General features: G+C 28.3%; 1 protein-coding gene across 5 annotated transcripts; it reads right to left on the reverse strand.

The window, feature by feature from the left end:
* Positions 1–20,007, reverse strand: kat80 (katanin p80). Of its 5 annotated transcripts, none has more exons than XM_027343254.2 (11): positions 18,693–20,007; positions 10,762–10,892; positions 7,480–7,597; positions 7,269–7,411; positions 6,599–7,206; positions 6,420–6,541; positions 6,210–6,251; positions 4,976–6,137; positions 4,836–4,910; positions 677–793; positions 1–610 (listed from the first exon to the last, which is right to left on the reverse strand). In XM_027343254.2, exons 1-11 carry the CDS (start codon positions 18,727–18,729, stop codon positions 478–480), a joined length of 2,688 nt encoding a protein of 895 aa, XP_027199055.1. In that variant the 5' UTR covers positions 18,730–20,007; the 3' UTR covers positions 1–477. The 5 variants fall into 5 exon arrangements, with proteins under 5 accessions (XP_027199055.1, XP_027199057.1, XP_027199052.2 ...); XM_027343256.2 differs by lacking the exon at positions 18,693–20,007 and adding an exon at positions 16,748–16,790; XM_027343251.2 differs by lacking the exon at positions 18,693–20,007 and adding an exon at positions 14,336–14,792.
* Positions 20,008–20,670: the final 663 nt, after the last annotated feature.

Here is a 20,670-nt window from a genome sequence, read left to right on the forward strand (position 1 = left end):
TTCAAATAAAAATTAAATTATTTATTGATATTTCAAAGATAAAATGTTTAGAAAAAATTGGCAGTTGAATAAAATTTTATTTTATAGGATTATTTCACAATATTCGATAATGATGATGATGACAATGTTAGAAAAAAAAGAAGAAAAAAATGGCACTTAATTAAGTAATCAGCTTGTAAGTTTTAAAATTCTGTGCTATATGTTATACATTTACAAAATCGATAATTCAATTATTCAGTTTTGTTTCAAAAACAACAAATTGTATTTTTTTAAAATTATTATTACAATACTTTCTTTATCACAAATGATGATGATATAATTTTTTTGTTGTCCAAACGGGAAAAGGTCAAATGATTAAAGATGGATAAAATCAAATAAATTCGGTTTAACATAAAATAAAAAGTGTATGTAGAAAATATATGTGTGAGAGATCGGTGGTTGATGATTATGTCCATCATTTACAATACAGGAATATTATTATTCAAGATTTTGCATCAATATGGAAAGCTCTCGAAATGATCGGCCAATTTTACCTTGTAATGTTTGTCGTTTCAATACAAATGCTCGAGCAGAAAGAAGATAATTATAACATTTCATACATTTGTTATATCTATGATGAAAAGAAAAATGATTGATTAAAGAGAAATTTTTTATTATCAATTCAAAATGATGTTACCTTTCTTCACGAGAGATATCCACACCGATACCTGGTGGAGCAGATATGTTATTCTTGATTGTAGGCGAAAATGTTTTCAATATCAAAGCCAATGCACTGCATCCTACTGACATGTAACTGGAAGTTGATTGCCAAATTATCAATCATTGATTTAAAAAAAAAGTTGAAAAAAAAAGAATTATTTTTTAAAAATTGATGACAAAACAATCAAAAAATGTCAACGAATCAAAATCAGTGTATGATGTAAATTTGACAACGAAGTGAAAAAAAAATTGAAAGCCAATTATCCTAATTATATTGATCTAGCACAGAAACAGTGATCCAAATTGTCAATGATAATAATAATGAATGTAGACCTATGGGATATATATGCAATTTAATTGACAAACACCAAGAGAAAAAGAGACCTCCATAGGAGATGTCTTTATTATTGGGTCTTCGAATAATACACGCACACACCTGCAGCTGTTGCCCATAATAATGTCTTTTATTTGGGGGGACTAACGTTGAATCATTGTCGTTTGAAAGAAAAACGCACACACATAAACAAAATATATAGAGAAAGAGAGAATAATCGTATAGCGATCATTCAATTTGGTGGTAATTGTCACCATTTTGCACAAATACAATATGAAACTGTCGGTGCCAATCGTACTAGCACGGTCCCAATATACAGTACAATAGATTTCAAAATTTCAAATGAATAAATGGATGAATGAATTGAATGGAATAATGATGATGATCGGAAAACAAACGGTCCAAAGTTTGCCGTTTTTCTCTTATGTCACAATTGTATAAACTATAGAAAGTCAGCAACAAAAATAAGTCCCGGGCATCAAATCACAATATTTAACAACAAAAAACAACGATGATGATGATGGTGTTGATGATGATGATATTGACATCACAATGTTCGCTTTGTTTGGTTTTCAACTTCAAACAACAACAGAAAAAAAAACGTCAAAATAAAATTAAATTTCATAATAAACAACTGCCTGTCTTCTTCTGTATGTGTTCATGTCATATTATGAATAGTTGACAATATTTGAATGGAAAAAATTCAGAATTCAAGATATTTAATGCACGAATATAAATAAACAATGTTATTGAAAATGAATGCTAATTGAATAATCAAAAAAGAAAAGAAAGAATATAGGCAGATAGATTTTCATTACTGGAACGGAATGTCCAAATTATTATGGAGAAAATAATTCAATCAGATCATCAATGAATCATGAATGTATCTTGGTAAGATTGTATTTTTTATGTTAATGATTCATTCCATAGTTGATTGATGAAATCATTATGTTGAACAATGTTAGCTACGATTTCAAGCAAATAGCGGATAGCTTTGATCATACGATCAATAAGTTGTTTGAATGTGACAGCCATTCTAAACTTTATGAATGATTTGGAACAAGAGCTTGATAATAATAATAATAAACGTCAACGTCGTCAGGTAAAATAATATCCTAGATTGACATGTGATAGACGTGAAAAAGCAAAATGAACAAAACAAAAACAAACTATATCTGAGAGCTCTTTTCTTTTCGCATTTAAGTGCTACTGCATTTTTTTCTCCTTTAGTATGAAATCCGAGACATTTCACACACAATGAATGAATGCAAAGTATAATTGAACCTAAAAAATGACATCTTTTTGCTCTAAAATCAATTTATCGGATGAGAAAAATCTCCAAGTGTGCTTATTTCAGGAGGTTTCGGTTTAATAAACACTAAAGCAAGGTGCATATTTGAAAAATTTTTCAACAATATTGTGACTGCACAAAAAGTGAATAAAAGTATAGATTTACGATTTTATGATTTACGCAATGGCAATGACAATAAGATAAATATGGCCTTTTTACTGGCGGAAAGCAGCCATTCTTTTGATCCATTGTTCCATGTGTTTTTCTTTTTTGTGATTCAAGAAAGATGAGCGATTTTATTAAAAAAGCAGCCAAAAGAAAGATTGATCAAATCGTATTAGAAAAAAATCCAAGTGAAACAGGCGAGGACGAACATAAACAACAACAAAAGCACCAACAATAACAACAACAACAACTTTAGATCTTTTTTCCTGGATTAACTCTAGGTCCCATGCACAAACAAATAAACAAACAAACAAACAAATAAATAGACAGTAAACTTGGTTCTCTCTCTTATCCACAAAAAATTTCATTCATTGAAAAATTTGTGAAAAAAAAACATTCAAGTGACAACCAGATGACAATAACCATTGATGACTACAATCACAAGGAAAGTAGAGATGCACTTTTTTTACAATGAATAAAATTTTGAATTATAAGCTTTAAAGCTGCTTAGGAAGATTTTTTTTCATATACATTCATCAAAGATTCAAAAATTCAATCTGTTATCTTTTTTTTTAGTTTTGCTGTAAAAATGATGATCCCATTATCAAAAAAAAAGTAGCATGAGCAGGTACGGAGTGTGAGAGATATATAAAGAGAGAAGGAGTAAGTGATTATCATACACTTTCAATCTCAATATGCATAAAATTCAATTAGATTTCGAGACAAAAAAAAATCTAAATGATTAATATGGCATTGAAATGAGCATTTTCCCTGTGATCGGACAATAAATTGGAATAAATCAGTAAAATAATGAATGAAAAAAACGGGAAACAATCATCATCATCTATAGAAATAAAAAGAGAGAGACGATATCAGATAGGCAAACATTTTGTTCATTTGTTTATGTCACCAAAAACGATCAACATTTTGGGGGTTTCAACCTCAGATGAATATATGAGAAATTCGAAATAAAATATCAAGACAATATACTTTGGGATATACTACTAATGGATTCAATATCATACTATTATCATGTTGATTAGATCTAAACTGAATACTATAAAAAAAATCAAAAGGTTGCAAAAACGCTACAACGATATCAGACTTATTTCCAATACTCATTTTTTTTGGGTACATTATTCTGGATTATGACTATTATTATTATTATTATTGTTATCGTTCAACGGTCACACACGGTTGTATAAAATATATTTTTTTGGGAAAAAAGGCAAGCAGACGGGTGACCCATGATTATCACCAATAAATGAATGAATAAATTTTTTTTCCTTTGACACATCATGTCTCAAAAATCAGCCAACCAGACAAAAACACACCCGTAACATCTCAATATGGAACAACAATAACAACAACAACAACAACAATCGAACAGAATAAGAATGAGATCGATAGACAAAAGAACAAAATGATCCAAAATAATAAAAAAAAGAGCAATTTGGCTTTGCTTTAGTTTGTCAAAGGTCAGATGCTAAACTATTAGAGTAAATCCATTAGAAGGGAGATATTTTTCAAATAATAATATTAACCATGTACTCTCTTTCTCTCTTATTGCTGAATATATTATAAATGGTGAATTGTATTGAATAATAATCGATCATGGTATGAATGAAACTTGTCCTCATCACTTCCAATAAATGTTCCCGAACAACTAAGCCTATTTTTTCCTTAGTTTAAATAAGACGGTCAAGTTTTAAAAATCAAATCGAATGATTGTGTCATAAGTAGAACCTAAATAATAATAATAATAATAAGTGAATAAAACACTAAACTGTCAAATACAGTATGACAATAAACAAATGGATCTTAAAGTTCATGCAATATTTTTTTTTATTTATTTCTTTTGTATTTTGTGTTTGTGTTGCTGTTCACAATTCAAATAATTCATTCGAGCAGGAAAAATATTGTCTAATGTATTTGTAATGAAATAAAATCGAAACAACAACAACAACAACTGGCGATGACAACAAATCTGAAAACTCGGGTGTAATGTTTACATACATACGTACAATTAAACAAATATAATGGACATTCATACAGGTAAGCATTACAGGTATGTATTATATCCGTGAATCATAATTCATTCTATGGTCCAAATCATGATCAATTGAGCATTATTAACAAACAACAATCATAACATATAAAGCTATTTCTAAATCCCACCATGAAAAGATTAATGGCTATGATTATTTTCATTCAATCAATTTTATCTCATGAAAAAAATGGAAACTAACGATTAGAAACAAATTCTTTTTTCGAATGTTTTACGAAAAAAAATTCAATTTTGAAATCTTTAACCGCCATCTATTGATGAGCTAATAAAATACTAACCTTTCATATTTACTTTGAAGTAGTTCCTGTATGCATGGTAATAAAATCAAAGCAATGTCCAAATTCCAGACCGATCTAAACAAAAATAATAGAAATTACAAAGATCATTAAATAAAAAAAAATTTGAATTATTAACATACGGTTTCCAAATCATAACATTCAATATATCAATAATGATTGATTTTTCATCCAAATTGATGGCATATTCCAAAGCAGTTTTTGAATCTTTTGTTGCCCACATAGCCAATACAATCTGTACTTGTTTTCTTCGATAATCTAGACCAGCTTTGGCTGCTTTATGTCCTTTCATTATCGTATTAATTGTTTCAATTTCAGAAATGAAAGGCTGTGAATCACAACCATATTGTTGTATATGTTTCGGTAGAAAATCGTTAAAATCCAGACCGGCTGGATGATCACGTATTTCTGGTATGATCATAGTAGAATCATTTGTATTGCTATGGTTCATTGATGATAATGATTTGACGCCAGTTATTATATGGTCATCATTGTTCGCAGAATTGGAAGATTTTTGCTGATAACTCGAATAGCTGCTTGTGATGGATGGTCGATTTGAATCGTTTATAATTGGACGAACCATAGATGTTATTTTATTTGGTGTCAATGTCGTTGCTAATGTAGATGTATTATTATTATTGCTTTTGGATTTTTCATTCAATTTTGTTGATGACAATTTATTAATCGTGGTTGTTGGTGTTGCTGTTGATGATGATGTGGCGGAATTACCATGATGAACAGAGGGCGAAAGTGGTCCTACTGATAAAGAATGGTGATTCAATGGAGACAGTGTAGTATTGCTATTAGATGCATTAGCATATAGAGATGAATACAATGGATTGGATGTCGAAATTAATGATGGTGTGTTTATCAATTTATTGTGACTTATATTCGTAATATTGGGAAATGTTGTCACATGATGACCATCACCGTTAACATGCTTCAATTGATTAAGAGCAGTTAGAGATGTAGAATGCGGTAGGATATGATTATTATTCGCAATATTTGAATCTTTTATGACCGTTGTTGAATTATCGTTGCTATTATTTGCAATAATAGGCGACAATGGAGTGGAAGGAAAAATATTATTGTTTCGATGATTTAAATTAAGATTGTTGAGTGATTCAGATAGATGGCGAACAGAATGCAATGGGGTTGATATTGTTGTTGGTCCTTTGGCCATCATTAGACCGGATTTGAGCGATGGTTTTTGGCCGACGGCAAAACCAGTCGTAGATGAAGAAAGACTTGTCGGTTCGAATTGTAGGCTACGTAAATTTTGATCTATAAAATAAAATTGTTAAAAAAACTCATTAATCATATGAAATCGATTGAATGATGAAATGATTATAATACCGTTAGGTGTGCTATCATCTAATGGCGGAGGTGTGCGCATTACTATTGTGCATCAAATAACATTCAAAAACATAATAAGTAACATTACCAACGAAACGATAAAAATGAAAATAAAAGCAAAACAAAACAAAAACAAAAACATAACAAAACAAAAATTATAAGATTAACAGAAGCATATAAAAATCAATTGAGGAAAAAAAATATAGTTACATTCTCTTCGCGATTGAAATATTTCTTTATAATCACAGGTATTGTAAATTTCTGCCAATGAATCGCCGCCATCTGATCCATTCATTGTATCCATATCATCCGTTCGACTTGATTCTAAAGATCTAGAATAAATTCCATTATGAGATAAATAGCAAATTGATTGGTCAATGTTTTCATACTCTAGTTGTTTACAAGTTTTGCTTGTATGTTCGAAATTGAAATTTCTTCGTGTACTTTGCCGAAGAACATTGTCACGTGTACAAATGTTAGATTTAGTGTTATTATAATTGAATGGCTGTATGGTATTCAAATCGACCATATACACTGAAACATTTGTAGTTGAAAATGTTCCGGCAATAATTTGTTCATCCATAATGGTCATATCATTTAATCGTCCCCATTTTGTTTGTGCAACATCATAAAGATGTGTTGGCTCCCATCCGAATACTTTCATTGCATCTTTACCACTGGCAATCAATGCTTTGCCTTCAGGATGGAAAGCAATCTTTCTGATGGCTCCAATATCGGATTGATAGGTTGTCGTCGATACTTGAAGAAAACTTTCTAAATCCCAAAATTTTACTGTACCATCGGAACTTGAACTGGCCAATAGGAATTCATTTGGATGAAAAACCACATCGGTTACGGATGATGAATGACCTTTCAATTCGGCAAGCATTTTTCCAGCAACAATATCATATAACATCACAGATCCTTCATTACCACCAGATGCAAGCCAACGGCCATCCGGGCTAAGTTTCAGGCAGTGTACATCTTTTGTGTGTACCTATATCGATTTCAAAAGAAATTAATGAAATAAATGTAAATTTAAATCAATTCAATTTTTACCTTGTATGTAATGATACATGTCTTTTTTCTATAGTCCCATAATTTAATACTAGTATCAAATGATCCAGAAGCAAGAAAATGGCCATATGGATGAAAATCAAGACAACGTACATTAGTCTTGTGACCAGTTAATGTTTGTATCACTGTTGAGAAAAAAAATGAAAAGATAATTAGAATAATTCAATTCATTGATAAAATGAAAATACAATACATTTGGCTGCTTCAAGATCCCAAAGTTTAATGGCACCAGATGCGGAACCAGCTCCGACAATATCTTCATTTTGATTAAATTTGACGCATTCGATTGAAGTTCGATGGCCATTTAAGCTCTACAAGAAAAAAATATTCAAAAACAAAATTAAATTAGAAATTTATTTTCGATTACGATGAAAATAATGAGAAAATTCTGATGATTGTTCAAAAAAAAATCATTTTAAATTGGCCACAGGTGGACATTTTGACAACAATAAGAGGGTAATGAACTCTGGTAGAAGGAAGTGTAAAATCATCTCATCATTATCATTTGAGGTAGACTTGAATTACATTTTAAATTATAGACATAGGAGAATTAGATGTGTGTGTGTGTGTGTGCAGAAACCACACAAGATCACCGAGGGTGACAAATTCATTGTACACCTGTTCTTTGTTAGTGATAGTGAATTGAAAACAATAAAAATTAAATAATCACAAATGAATATATATAATGATTCTTGACAACGCTTCCTAGTGGCAATTAGAAAATTCTATACATTCATTCAGAAGCCGTTAACCTTTACCAAAAAAAAAGTACTTGAAAGAAAAAAGGTTGAAAACCTTTTCATAAAGAGGTTGTTGGCTTCATTCATTATCAATGACGGTCATGTCTATCTATATGCCGAATCAAAGTCGATAAAAAAAATAATGATAAACAATGTTATTAATCGATGAAAAAACTGATATTGGAAAAATAATCTTTTTTTTGAAAATAATGTCTGAATGAATCGAATTCTTTCACTATTTGATTTATAAAATTATCAAGCAATCAATCAATGAATCAATCGATTTTTTTCATTATTTGTAAAAATCGATCGATCAATCAAATATAACAGACGATATTTTTTTTTGTTGGTTATAAAAATCGTTTTATTTTTAAGTTTTTCTATACAAACTGTGGCTACTTGAAAGAATTCTGAAGAAATCCTTTTCACCTACCACCATCACACCATTCAGGAAGTTCAATGATCTACATTCTTAATTATAGTTAACAACAATCTTCTCTCTGTCTGCTGTTGAACATAATTGGCATAGAAAAAGAAATGATGATGATGATATAATATTTAGAAGAAACTGATGAAATGAATATAGCAATTTTCGTTTTGCAAATGATTCTGAAGATTCATATGACAATAAAATCAGTGTAAAATATAATAATGAAAAAAAATTAAGATTGTTTCGCAGCTGTCCAAAGCAAAAACAAAAACAAATTTCCGAACAATAAACATAATGAACTTGGCCATTTGACCGCTTTAGGTGTTGAAAAATGTGCGAGAGAAAAGATTTCGTCCATTAGATATAAAATTTTTTCATTTACAAAGATAATTAGACAAAATTGTTTCAGAAACGTGTTCGCTCTTTTTTTCTGTGTATTCCTATCAATTTTTTTCTCTAGGCCACCATCACATACATTAAACAGATTGCTGTTCATTCTAAATTTTTCAACATTTGTGAATATCTTTGCATTTTATGAAAAAAAAACAAAATTTTGTTTTTTTGCATTCAATTTCGAAAATAAATCATCACGTTGCACGCGTTGAACTGTTACTTGGTTTTAGATATTTGAAAAATACACCTAAACTAATTATTCGATCCATTTCAATGAAATGGATCGATTAAATTGTAACAAATTAATTATATAATCACAACATATGGCTACTGTTACGCGTATCGGATCCCTTTGCAAAAAGAGAAAAACATAATTTGCTACTTGTAAGCCAAATTTAGATTCAACTTGTATTGATAACATAGAATTTTGAAAAAATTACAAAAATACAAGAAAAAAAATCATTGAAAAAACAGATTCATTTCTGTCGTGATAAATGATACAATTAAATATGAATTTTATCGACAAACTTAGAAAAACATTTTTTTTTCTTTCCAAAAATAGCTCTTCATTGACATGACATATCAAGTACAAGTGATATTTGAAATACATGTGCTTAGTTTTTCTAAAATTACAGTTTAGATGTTAAATAATTTCAACAACAGTCACAATGATTGCAATGAAAAAAAGATTTGATTCAATCGACAATTGAATCAATCAAAAAATCTAATAAAATACACTACCGAATTGAGAATAGAATGTACTCAATGACAAAATGATTTTTCAAAAAAGTAAGTATTCGATAAAGCCTACACTAAAATACATGGACAATTGTTCAATAGAAATACGACCAAAATTGGCATTTTTAACATTTCAAAACAATATGTTAACGAAATAAAAAAAATCAAGGTACGTAAATACCAAACATAAGTAAATAAATTGAAAATAATGATAATTTAACGACAATTTATACGAAAAAAAACTATTTATGTAAGAATACTTTGGATTTTTTTCTGGTGTCGATCAACATGACACAGGTAATACAAGTATTAGATTTGATATTAAATCATGAAAAAAATTTGATGACAGATTGGGCGCCTAGTTTTTTTCTATACAGTTAAAATAAGATGAGATTTTAAATTCGTACCGAGACGAGACTGGTTTCAATTTTTTTTTCAAAAATAATAATTCAACACCAACATCAATCTCAAGGTTTAATAATAATGATAATAATGTTGATGTAAGATATATAGGTGAAATTTTCATTTTCTTAACTTTCTAACTTCTGGGTTGAAATTTAGAGGATCATTCGAACCGATTATAATGGGAATTCTTTTAAGTATATCTTTTAAGGATATCCATGGCCAGTTGAAAAGAACTTTGTTTTCATATCAGTATATTGTATGATTGAAATAAAAATAGAATGAGTGTGAACCAGATTTTTTAACAAGCCCGAACAAAAAAAAACAAGATTATAATGGTTAGTTATATTATGAAAAAAAAGAAATAATAACAAACCAACAGATATATTATGATAAGAAAAATCAGAGGCTCGACATCATACACACACACACACACAAACAATGACTGACAGGTGAATCAATTAGAAATATCTCAATGCAATGAAAAAGAAATTTTTTCATTTTTGACCGGTCGACTGATTGTGTATATGTATTTAGAATGGTCATCATATAATAGACGATGACAACGTGATTCGTTAGATTCGAATGAATGGATTAATAATATGATTCGATCAAACCGGTCGAAAAAAAACAGAAAACACACAAAATGAATAGAATGGATGATTGCATTGTTGGTTCACCGTGATACGGACGAATAACAGAACAAAAAAAAAGATAATAATGAAAAGTATTATATATTTGGGACAATAACAACAAAAAAAACACTACATACCATAATACAATTTGGTTTACCAATGGCCCATAAATTTATTTTGGCATCATCACCACCGGTTACCATAACACGTCCAGATTTTTGTCCTAAAGCCAAACATGTGACAGCAGATCCATGGGCGACAAATTCATCTGATTGTCAGATTTTCGATGAAAAAATAAACGATCAAATAATGATGGATGAAAATGTTACATGTAAGGATGAGAAAATATAGATAATAAAAATTAATTCATTTGTCAAACAACAAGTGTTGTTAATGATAAAGTTATCAAATAATTTAGTGTTTAACAAATGTTAAAGATATAGTTTATTTTCAATAATAATTTATCAAATCAAAAATATTTTGATCAATTAATTCGATCGGTAATTTATTGATAAATATATGATGATCTTATATGCTCGATAGAAAACGGGTTTTTCTTTCCTCGAAAAAAACTTGTTCTGATACAATATTAAATATAATAAAAGATTATCAACAACAAGATCATCATAATTTGTGACAGCTTAGTGCGAGTTTAATATCAATGTCGAATTTAGTGATCGCGCAATATATTTTTTTCTCATTTAGACTTGTTGAAATTTTTTTAGTTTTTTTGTGCGTGTGTGTGTGTTTACAATGTAACCACTTATTGTTGATTGCTATTAAATGATGATGTTGATGATAATGATGATTGTGCCAACGCTGACCTAGAATTTCAATATTCTTGATAGACATCAAAATCATAATTTAAAAATGAAGGGTTAGGCCAGATTGAGGTTTAAATCTAAATCAACATATAGAACCATAATCATCATCATCCTTGACAATCGAATGTATGTTGTTTTTTTTTGAAAATAATTGTTCAAAAAGACATACATAGTGAATGATGAAATAGTAGGATGCTGTGTGAACATCAACATTCATAGGAAAAACCGTTCTTACATTAGAAAAACTGAACCAAAAGTTAGGTCAAATGTTAGAAACATCTTTTGATGATGATGATAATGATTCAAAAGCCATAATTTCCTACGAATGTATTGTTTGTTTGTCTGTTCACAATCATCATCATCATCATGATTTTCATTTCTGAATTTTTGTGAATTGTGAAGATGTTCCATTTTTCCAGTAATAACTTATGAATGAAAATAAAATAATAATTATAATCGAGACAGTTAAAAATCAAAATCATCATCATCATTATTTTCATTGTACAATCAATTTTTTGATTTTTTTTCTTCTCATTTCAATCGAAAAAGAAAAATAAGTTTACCTTATGAAAATCAATTGATTCAACGCACAATAGTTTACGAAAATAAATTCGATACCAAGCCTATCGACCAATCAGATAACTTACCTAACAGAAAAAAATGAAGAATTGATTTTCTTTTTCATCGAAATATATGAATAAGTTTTTGAAATATAAGTGTATAATAATCATAATAACAATTTCGCAAAAAAAAGTAAAATTAATATAACACTTGAGGCATTTGAAGTTAACTAAATAATGAATAAATGTATGCAATTGGTCGGCAGGTTGCATCCCACACATTAACCACAAATAAATTTGTTTTGAAGGTGAAAATAACTAATGGAATATTTAAAAAGTCAAATAGCCATTATCATCATCATCACCATCATCATCTTCACCGACATCGTTATTATCACAGGCTAGGCAAATATTATGGCGCTAGAAAAAGGAGGTTAAATTTAGCACGTTTTTTCTCTGGGATTGTATTGAATATAAGTTATATTTATATACATAAAATATGAGCATAATAATAATCATAATAAAGAGTAAATATAGTAGATAGGGATTGTTTTTGACCATCATCATTCCATAATCGTTATTTATCTATACATTCAAACAATGCTAACACATCATATTCTGAGAATACATTTATTCATATGCATAGGAAAAAACCAACATTTGAATAAATAAAAAAAAATCAATGCAATGAAATTCAAATCTGGATACAAAACAAAAAAAACATAACAAAACAAAAGCTACATGTAGAAAACACATATACACAACGAGGGAGAACATCTAATGAGAAAGATAACCGAAAAACAACCAGATAAAAAAATCGACATGAAAAATCTAAATTTATATCTATTTCATTTCAAAAGTTTGCCCAGGATTTCATTCCATTTTTTGCTGTTGCTTTTTTTTCTTCACCACAATCTGACGATGATGAAAAATCTGACAAGAACAATGATGACGATAAATAAATGAATGCATGGATGTTCATTGCTTGCTCCTCGATTGTTTCATCAAATCTTATTGCGTCCATGCTTCTAAACATAGAAAAAAATTGATGCATATCCATTTAGTTAGTTTGCCTATTGTTCATTTGAACATTTGTATTATATTCATTCATTCAATCATTCATATCCCAAAGTCATAACGAATCGATACTAATCACCAAAATGAATTGATTATTGCTCATATTAAAAGTAATGATGAAAATTAAAAAAAAAAAAATTATTATTATCATTGAGATAATTATAAATCAATCAACTTATTGGGAAAAATAAATTATCCATTTTGATCGTGATCAAAATTTTATGCCCTCAATTTAACATATCAGATGACCAAAATAAAAAAGACCTGATGCAATAAATAATTTAACCCGTTTTTTGAATTTTATTTTACTGTTTGGTTGCAATTTGTATACGATCAATTGAAAATCTTGATGACCAACTGTTGTGTATGAAAAATATAAACATAAAGATAAATGCGTGATGTGCAGATGGTAAATCACAATTCACGTATGGCTGATTCGTGAATAATAAAAACAAAAGCAACTGTGAAAGTGTGATCACACAAACATATCAATCAATTTGAATCACAATGATAATATGATTCTCATTTCCATTGAAAATGATAGGATATTTTTTACATAAAGAATAACAATGATGCATCTTGTAAACAGGTTAGTTAGTGGACAAAATTAGGACAAAATGCAAGTCAAAAATGAATAAAAAAGATATTCTGATTTGATTGGATAGATTAGCCAAACAATTAACACGAATTGTACGTCACACACATACACAAATGCATAAAATGAATGAATTATAATGGTTTCATTATAGCATCATCAAACATGTCTACAAAGATGAGATTTGTTCAATTGTTCAGACAATCTGTCTACACAATATACAAGATAACGTCGAAAATTTGATTTATATTTATAACATTCAACAAAGAAAAGAAGCAAGAAAAAACCAATTCGTTTCTAACAAAAAATAAAAGGATGATGACATAAGGAAGCACGATTTTCTGTTATAATTATGAATAAATATGGATCAATCAATGCAAATTGTATTGAATTGCTTTGTTTCAAATCGGTTACAAAAATTTCGATAATTATCGAAGAAACTGAGATGACAATCGACATAAATAATGATAAATAATATCAATATCATTATTGATCTATCAGTAAGGTAGCCGATTTTGCTATTAGATCAAAAATTACTCATTGATAACAATTCAAACTAATGTATTGGATGAAAATAAATCAGAACATAAATAGAATGAAAAAAAATCGTGAAAGAAGAAATACTCATCATCCTTCAACCATAAGAAAAACGTACGTTTAGTTATTTTTGGGTGATTGAATTTAATGGATCGTGTCGCGTGACTTTTGATGCCGGTACCAGTATTAGTACCGATTATTGATGTTTTTGTATCCGTTTTTGCTGGTGAAGATGAAAAATGTTCATTCATCAATGATGACATCGATGATGATGATGATGATGAATGATTATTATGAGAACGTTTATAGTTCAAGAACAAGGATAAATAATCCGACGATGTTGTATCGGAATCAGGTGATGATGTTACCGAAGATGATGAACAACTGTTTGCTGTTGTTGTTGATGAATAACTACCAAATATTGATGATGTCCATTTAGGTTTCGTAATTGTAGTATTGGTCAGTGTACACGATGACAGAGATGCTGCCATTTTACCGATACAAAAATATTTTTTCCAAAAATAATTTTTGAAAATTCATAGAAAATGTACACGAAAAAAGTTTTGAATATAGCTATACACATTTGAGATGATTGGCACGAATGATGATGACGGAAAAAAAGTGAAAATGAAATCTTCTAAATTTCCATCATTTAGGATGATAATTTTTTTGATTTTTTTAAATCGAGAAAAAAATTGAAATTTTTAATTTAAAAAAATAAACGTATCAGGTTTTTTTTTGAAAGTGGCAATTTATAAAATAAAACCGGATGAGTTTCACACAGAAACACTGTCATTAATTTTGTTTGAAAAGTTATCAGTGATAATCATCGAATTGATTGATCGTGGAACGTTATGGAAAAAAAAGTCCAAACGAAAAAAAAGCCGATCATATGATCATACTTGGAATAACAATATGGAATGGTCATGTTGAATACAATCATCTTCAACAACATATTACTATTTAATTCAATTCATTTTATTTCTATTCGAATGAAAAAAATTGTTGTTTCATGTGGGATGCTCTTTCAAGGAAAAGAGAATCCAAAAGACTGTCTAATAAAAAAAAAGAAAAGATTTTTCTCTTTTTCTTTATTGATCAGAGTTTTTTCCCCTATTTTCTCTTCAAATGTTTAGTTGCCAAGTCTCTTTTCAGTTTTTATCATCAAAATTGTTGAAAACAAACAAACAAAAAATAAATAATTTTGTTTTAGAATGTGCAATATATATAAATTGTCAACAATACAATGTACATTGTGTATTTGATTGTGATTTTTCTATATTCAAGAATGAATGGTTAAAATTACAAGGAAAATACACACATAAAGATATATAAAACCAGCTATATTCGATTTGTTTGTTCTTTCAGAAAAAAAACAGGTTGAGAAAGTGAAGAAGATACATACAACTAATATTATTGAACATCGTCAGGGACATGAAATATTGTTGAATAATTTGATGTGAAAAATCATTGCACTAATAATGAAATGATTATGGATCGATTTGTATGATGATTTCTATAAAAAGCAAACTTACAAACAGACTTATACACACACACAGAAAAAAAGACACAGATGGAATTTTAAACAATTTATTTCGTACAAATTAGTTGAATGACTGTTTACGGAAGAGGAATTTATTAATCGTGCTTTTATCACAGCAAAAAATGTGTGGCCAAATCTGTGTGTTTTTTGAAGGACATATATTCAATGAATTGTTTGTATGAAAAAAAAATTTAATAAAAATCAATCGTGATTTTAATCTTGTTTTTATAAAACAAACAATGTCAATGTTTTTCGTTTTTTTTGCAATTTCTGTTCATGACCAAATTATTATAATTTTTCCGAAACAGGTGAAAATGAAAATAAATCGTAAATATTTTCATCTATGGAAAAGAAGAAATTAGATATTTATAGAATTGAAAGCATTCCTTGTACCGTTTGATTTCATTTGATAACGTTTAAATGTTGTGTTGCAAGATTTTTGTTAATCAATGCAATCAATTCTAATGATAAATAAATAATGAGATTTTTTTTTAATTTTATCATGATCGATCTTGTTTTTTTGCAAAATATTTTGACATAAAAAGAAAGGATTTTCACACGAAAATTTGCTATCCAAACATTGCTATTTATTTAGCAAAAAGAAAAACCAATCTGGCCAGTCAAATAAATACAAAAAAAAAGATAATGAGAATTAAATTTAATTAACGAAAACGATGATGAATTACAATCTGAATGAAAAAAACTAATCAACAGATGACTACTATATTGACAATACTTTATTTGGTCAGATGTTGTTTTTATTATTATCATCAACATTTTTCTCTAAAAAGATATCAACACTTTTAAAAAAACAAACAATAAATTTAACGAGTTCCTCAACAAAAAAAAAAAAAACATGATTGCCAAAATGATTTAGCGTCGTTTTTTCTTTTTGATACGCAATTATTTTTGGTTCATTTTTGTGTTTGTCTGCGTGCGAAAATAACGCACCTATAAAATTTACAAATTTTAATTTTTTTTTCATACCTGGTTTGCGTATTTGGGAAAAATACATAGATTTGTTTTTTATGTTCCGGGATTAGCTGACTGAATGAAGATGATTGTCTAAAAACACAGAACAGAACGAATAAACAATCGTGGACACAATTGAAAAGAAAAAAAAACAAAATGAAATGACCGGAAAGCTAAAATAATAAAGCATCGAATAAAAGGGAAAGAAACAAAGATTAAGTTTTATCATTTGATGATGATGATGATGGACAACTGAAAATGCATCATCATCATCATAATTTTGTTGATGAGAGATGTACATTAACTATATCTAAGCTTGGAGACATATATTGGTGGATTTAATTTATTTTTTCCCTTGCATCTATCATTATTCGATGGACATGATAAGAAAAAAAGAAAAAAATCAGAACGAAATTGAATGATTGGATTGATCGATTGATCATCAGAAAACAAATTGCTACATTCATTGTATTATGAGAATGAAAAAGACAATGAAGTTTTTTCTAAATTGAACAAATGTAAATTTTTTTTGAAGCACACGAACATGGGTGATTATTTTATTCAGCCATCATTTCATTTCATTTTCATTCAATCGATAATGACTATTGTCGAATGGAATTAAATTCAACAATATCGATTGAATTGGAAAAAAATGAAAATCGGTCGGCTATCTGGTCTCGGTTCATAATCTTAGAAATAATCATAAAATATGAAGATAATGAATGAATTTATTTAAGAAAGTGAAAAAATTAAGAAATATTCCCTTAAATAATGTTATTGCGATATAGACAAGATTATTAAACAAAACAAAACGAATAATGATTATTTTATCATTAATGATAATATCTTAATTCATGGAATGAATTATAATTATAATCCATGCGAACATAAAATATTGAAGTTAATTAAAATATTACATAATTTCATCTCTGTCCATTCAGTTTTATTCGATGGTAAATGGCAGCTTCTAATTTTGTTTTTTCTATTTGTTTCCATTATATGAGAAAAACAAACTGACAAAAAAAACAAAAAACATCCAGCTAGGACTAATCGACATAATAAAGATGAACATATAGTTAAATATAGCTAAACATCAATCTTTAAAATACCACATTCAGTTTTCATACATAATTTGGTTAGTTACGCTCTAAGTTCATCATTCATTCATTCATTCATTAGACAAAACAATCTTCGGTTAAATTCATTTGTTTAAAAAACCATTAAAAACAAAACCCTAAAAAACTTGACTTCACGCAATGAAACATTTCACACTGAATCCGGTCAAATTAAGCTAAAAGCACAAAAAAAAATTCAATTTAATTATCCTTTTCGATGCTTGCAGGCAGGAGACTAAGATCGTATGATTGGTCATCCATCATTTGTAAATATGAAAGTTGATTACCAGTTGGTCAATAGGAAAAAATGTGTCGTAAAAAAATATACTAATATATCCAAAGTTTTCATTTGTAATGGATGTGCACATTCATTTATTGAATCGATGGTTGAAAATTGGTTACTCTAAACAACACAAACATCATCACCGTCAAGGTCAAGAATTATTGATTATCTTAATTAACAACAAACAGTTAAAATTCAAACTGGATTGCTGCGATAAAGGTTGATTTGAGCAATGATAGGTCATAACATGTACATATCCTTAATCATACATATAATGATGATCATGTTTAGGTATAGTTATTGCTTTAAAAGTAGATAAATTCTACTGAACAAGTTTGAAATGTAATTTGATAATAAAACTAAATAAACTAGATACGATCATACAAGATCTGGATATATACAACCTGCTTGAATGAACGAAGGCAAAAAAGATTCAAATTTCGACAAAAATATTTTTTAAATTTCAATTACAACTATTAAAATTTATATATTTTCATTTTATTTTTATTATTATTGGTGAAAAATAAATAAATCTAAATGGGAAAGAAATTCATCCACTTACATAGTTTATAATTTCGGCCAGTAAAATATGGAGACATGTTTTGACTTGTTGAAACGATCGATAATCCCAATCAATCATAGATACAAGAGATGACCGGTATTTGGGTGCGTTATGGGAGCTGATTTTTTGATTTGTTTATGTTTATCAATGAATGACTGTTTAGTCATAAATTTTCATTTATGTTTTTTTGCTTTACCACAAAATAAACTCGATTAAAATTTGCTGAAATCGATGACTGACTTTTGAGATTTGACTTTTCATAAACTATTGTGAACACATACGATACAAAAAAAAACAGACAAGAGTTATCAAACACAGAGAAAATTTGAAAATCAAATGAATGTTGATTCAATAGATTTTGAAGCTTTTTTCATTATAATAAAGTACAAATGATACGTTATTTATACGTTTTTATTCCAAAAAAATATAATAAACAACGTTTTTAAAACGTCAATTTATCGACATACGATTCATGAATAAATTTAAAACGTTTTTTATATGATGCACAATAAAATTAATATAATTGATCGATTAAGATTTTGACTATAATTTATGACATTTTTTTTCTCTTCGTAATTATATGTTGATAAATAAAATGAATAATTTTGTTCTTCGTTTATTGATGATGACAATATTTTTTTCAAATTTTTGTCAATAAATGTCCATGTCACATTTATACAAACTACAAAAGTGATACGTGTTGAATGTTTTTTCCTCGCTATTTTTCTATTTGATCATTGATTGACACATTTCAATTGGGTAAGTCATATTCGATACATTTATTTATTATTTCCAAACAACAACAAAACGAGTATCGATATGTACATAGCACTAGTCATCACCACCTCCATCATCATCAGTTACCCACTTGTTGTTGTGACATTCGATCATTGATTGATGATCATTGATAACTGCCATATGATGATAAAATAATGGTAATGGGGTCGTCAAGGCTACATTTCGGTTTTTTCCAATATTTGTTATTGAGCAATCATTGTTATTCACAGAAAAAGGATGTATAAAAATCACTATTATTTTTTAATTATTATCGATGAAGGAAGCTAAAGCATCACATTTTTAGACTTAATATTTTAAATATTATGATATGATTAATAATTTATGGGTATAGTGATGATTATTCACATGAATTGAATAGAAGTTTTATTTCCTCGTTGATTCTCATCATGTATATTTTTTTATTTTGATCTCGGAATGCTTTTATTTTAACGAATTTACGATTATAACTATATATGACTGTATGATGATGAAGATGATGAAAGAAAAACGATAATTTTACATTTTTAAATTTTGTCAGTTTCCAAGCAATATTATTGATTCTTTAAAAATTAACAAAAAAAAATGAGATATATGATGACTGATAAAAATACAGTTAAATTGAGAATTGATTTTGATTAAGGTCGAATTCATCTCACTTATTTCGAAAATGCAAATCATTTTCAATGATTGATCAATGTATTGATGATAACAATGTTATAAACACACAGACATATTAGACCACGAATAGATAGAATAACACATACATCACAAAACATAAATTCATATCAAATTATAGAATTTTTTTTTAATTTTGTTATTAAGATTTGGCTGATATGCAATACTGTAAAACATATATTGTGTCACGATGAAATATAAAACGTCAAATGTAATCCGAAGAATCCCGTTTGCAATAATTGTTCTGTTTGAGAAAAAAATAGTTAGAGGTTAGAGCGCCAAATCCATAAAATTATTCCTGTATCACCACTACCACCAATCCTTTTGCAAGTCGTGGTTCCAAAAAAAAACAAAACAAAAATGAAATCAAATGTTCAACCTACCTAGAAATTGATTCTGTAGCAAAATGATAATTTGAACTTCGAGAATAGCATTGGCGATCAAAACTGGTCAGTTAATTAGTTAGTTAGTAAAAATACAAATCGAAATAAATTCAAGCAGGTTGAATTATCATTATTATCAACGA

This window comes from Dermatophagoides pteronyssinus, unplaced genomic scaffold (assembly GCF_027571235.1).
Source record: "Dermatophagoides pteronyssinus isolate colony J.1.1.1.1 unplaced genomic scaffold, Derpt_VIB-CSIC_2022.12 sq0001, whole genome shotgun sequence".
Taxonomy (NCBI): Eukaryota; Metazoa; Arthropoda; class Arachnida; order Sarcoptiformes; family Pyroglyphidae; genus Dermatophagoides; species Dermatophagoides pteronyssinus.

Coding starts and splice junctions, on each gene's coding strand:
- kat80 (XM_027343251.2), bottom strand. CDS start 14,708: ATGGCAGCATCTCTGTCATCGTGTACACTGACCAATACTACAATTACG. Junction 10,893..14,335: donor TCACCCAAAAATAACTAAAC/GTACGTTTTTCT, acceptor TCTGACAATCAG/ATGAATTTGTCGCCCATGGA. Junction 611..676: donor GATATCTCTCGTGAAGAAAG/GTAACATCATTT, acceptor TTTTCATCATAG/ATATAACAAATGTATGAAAT.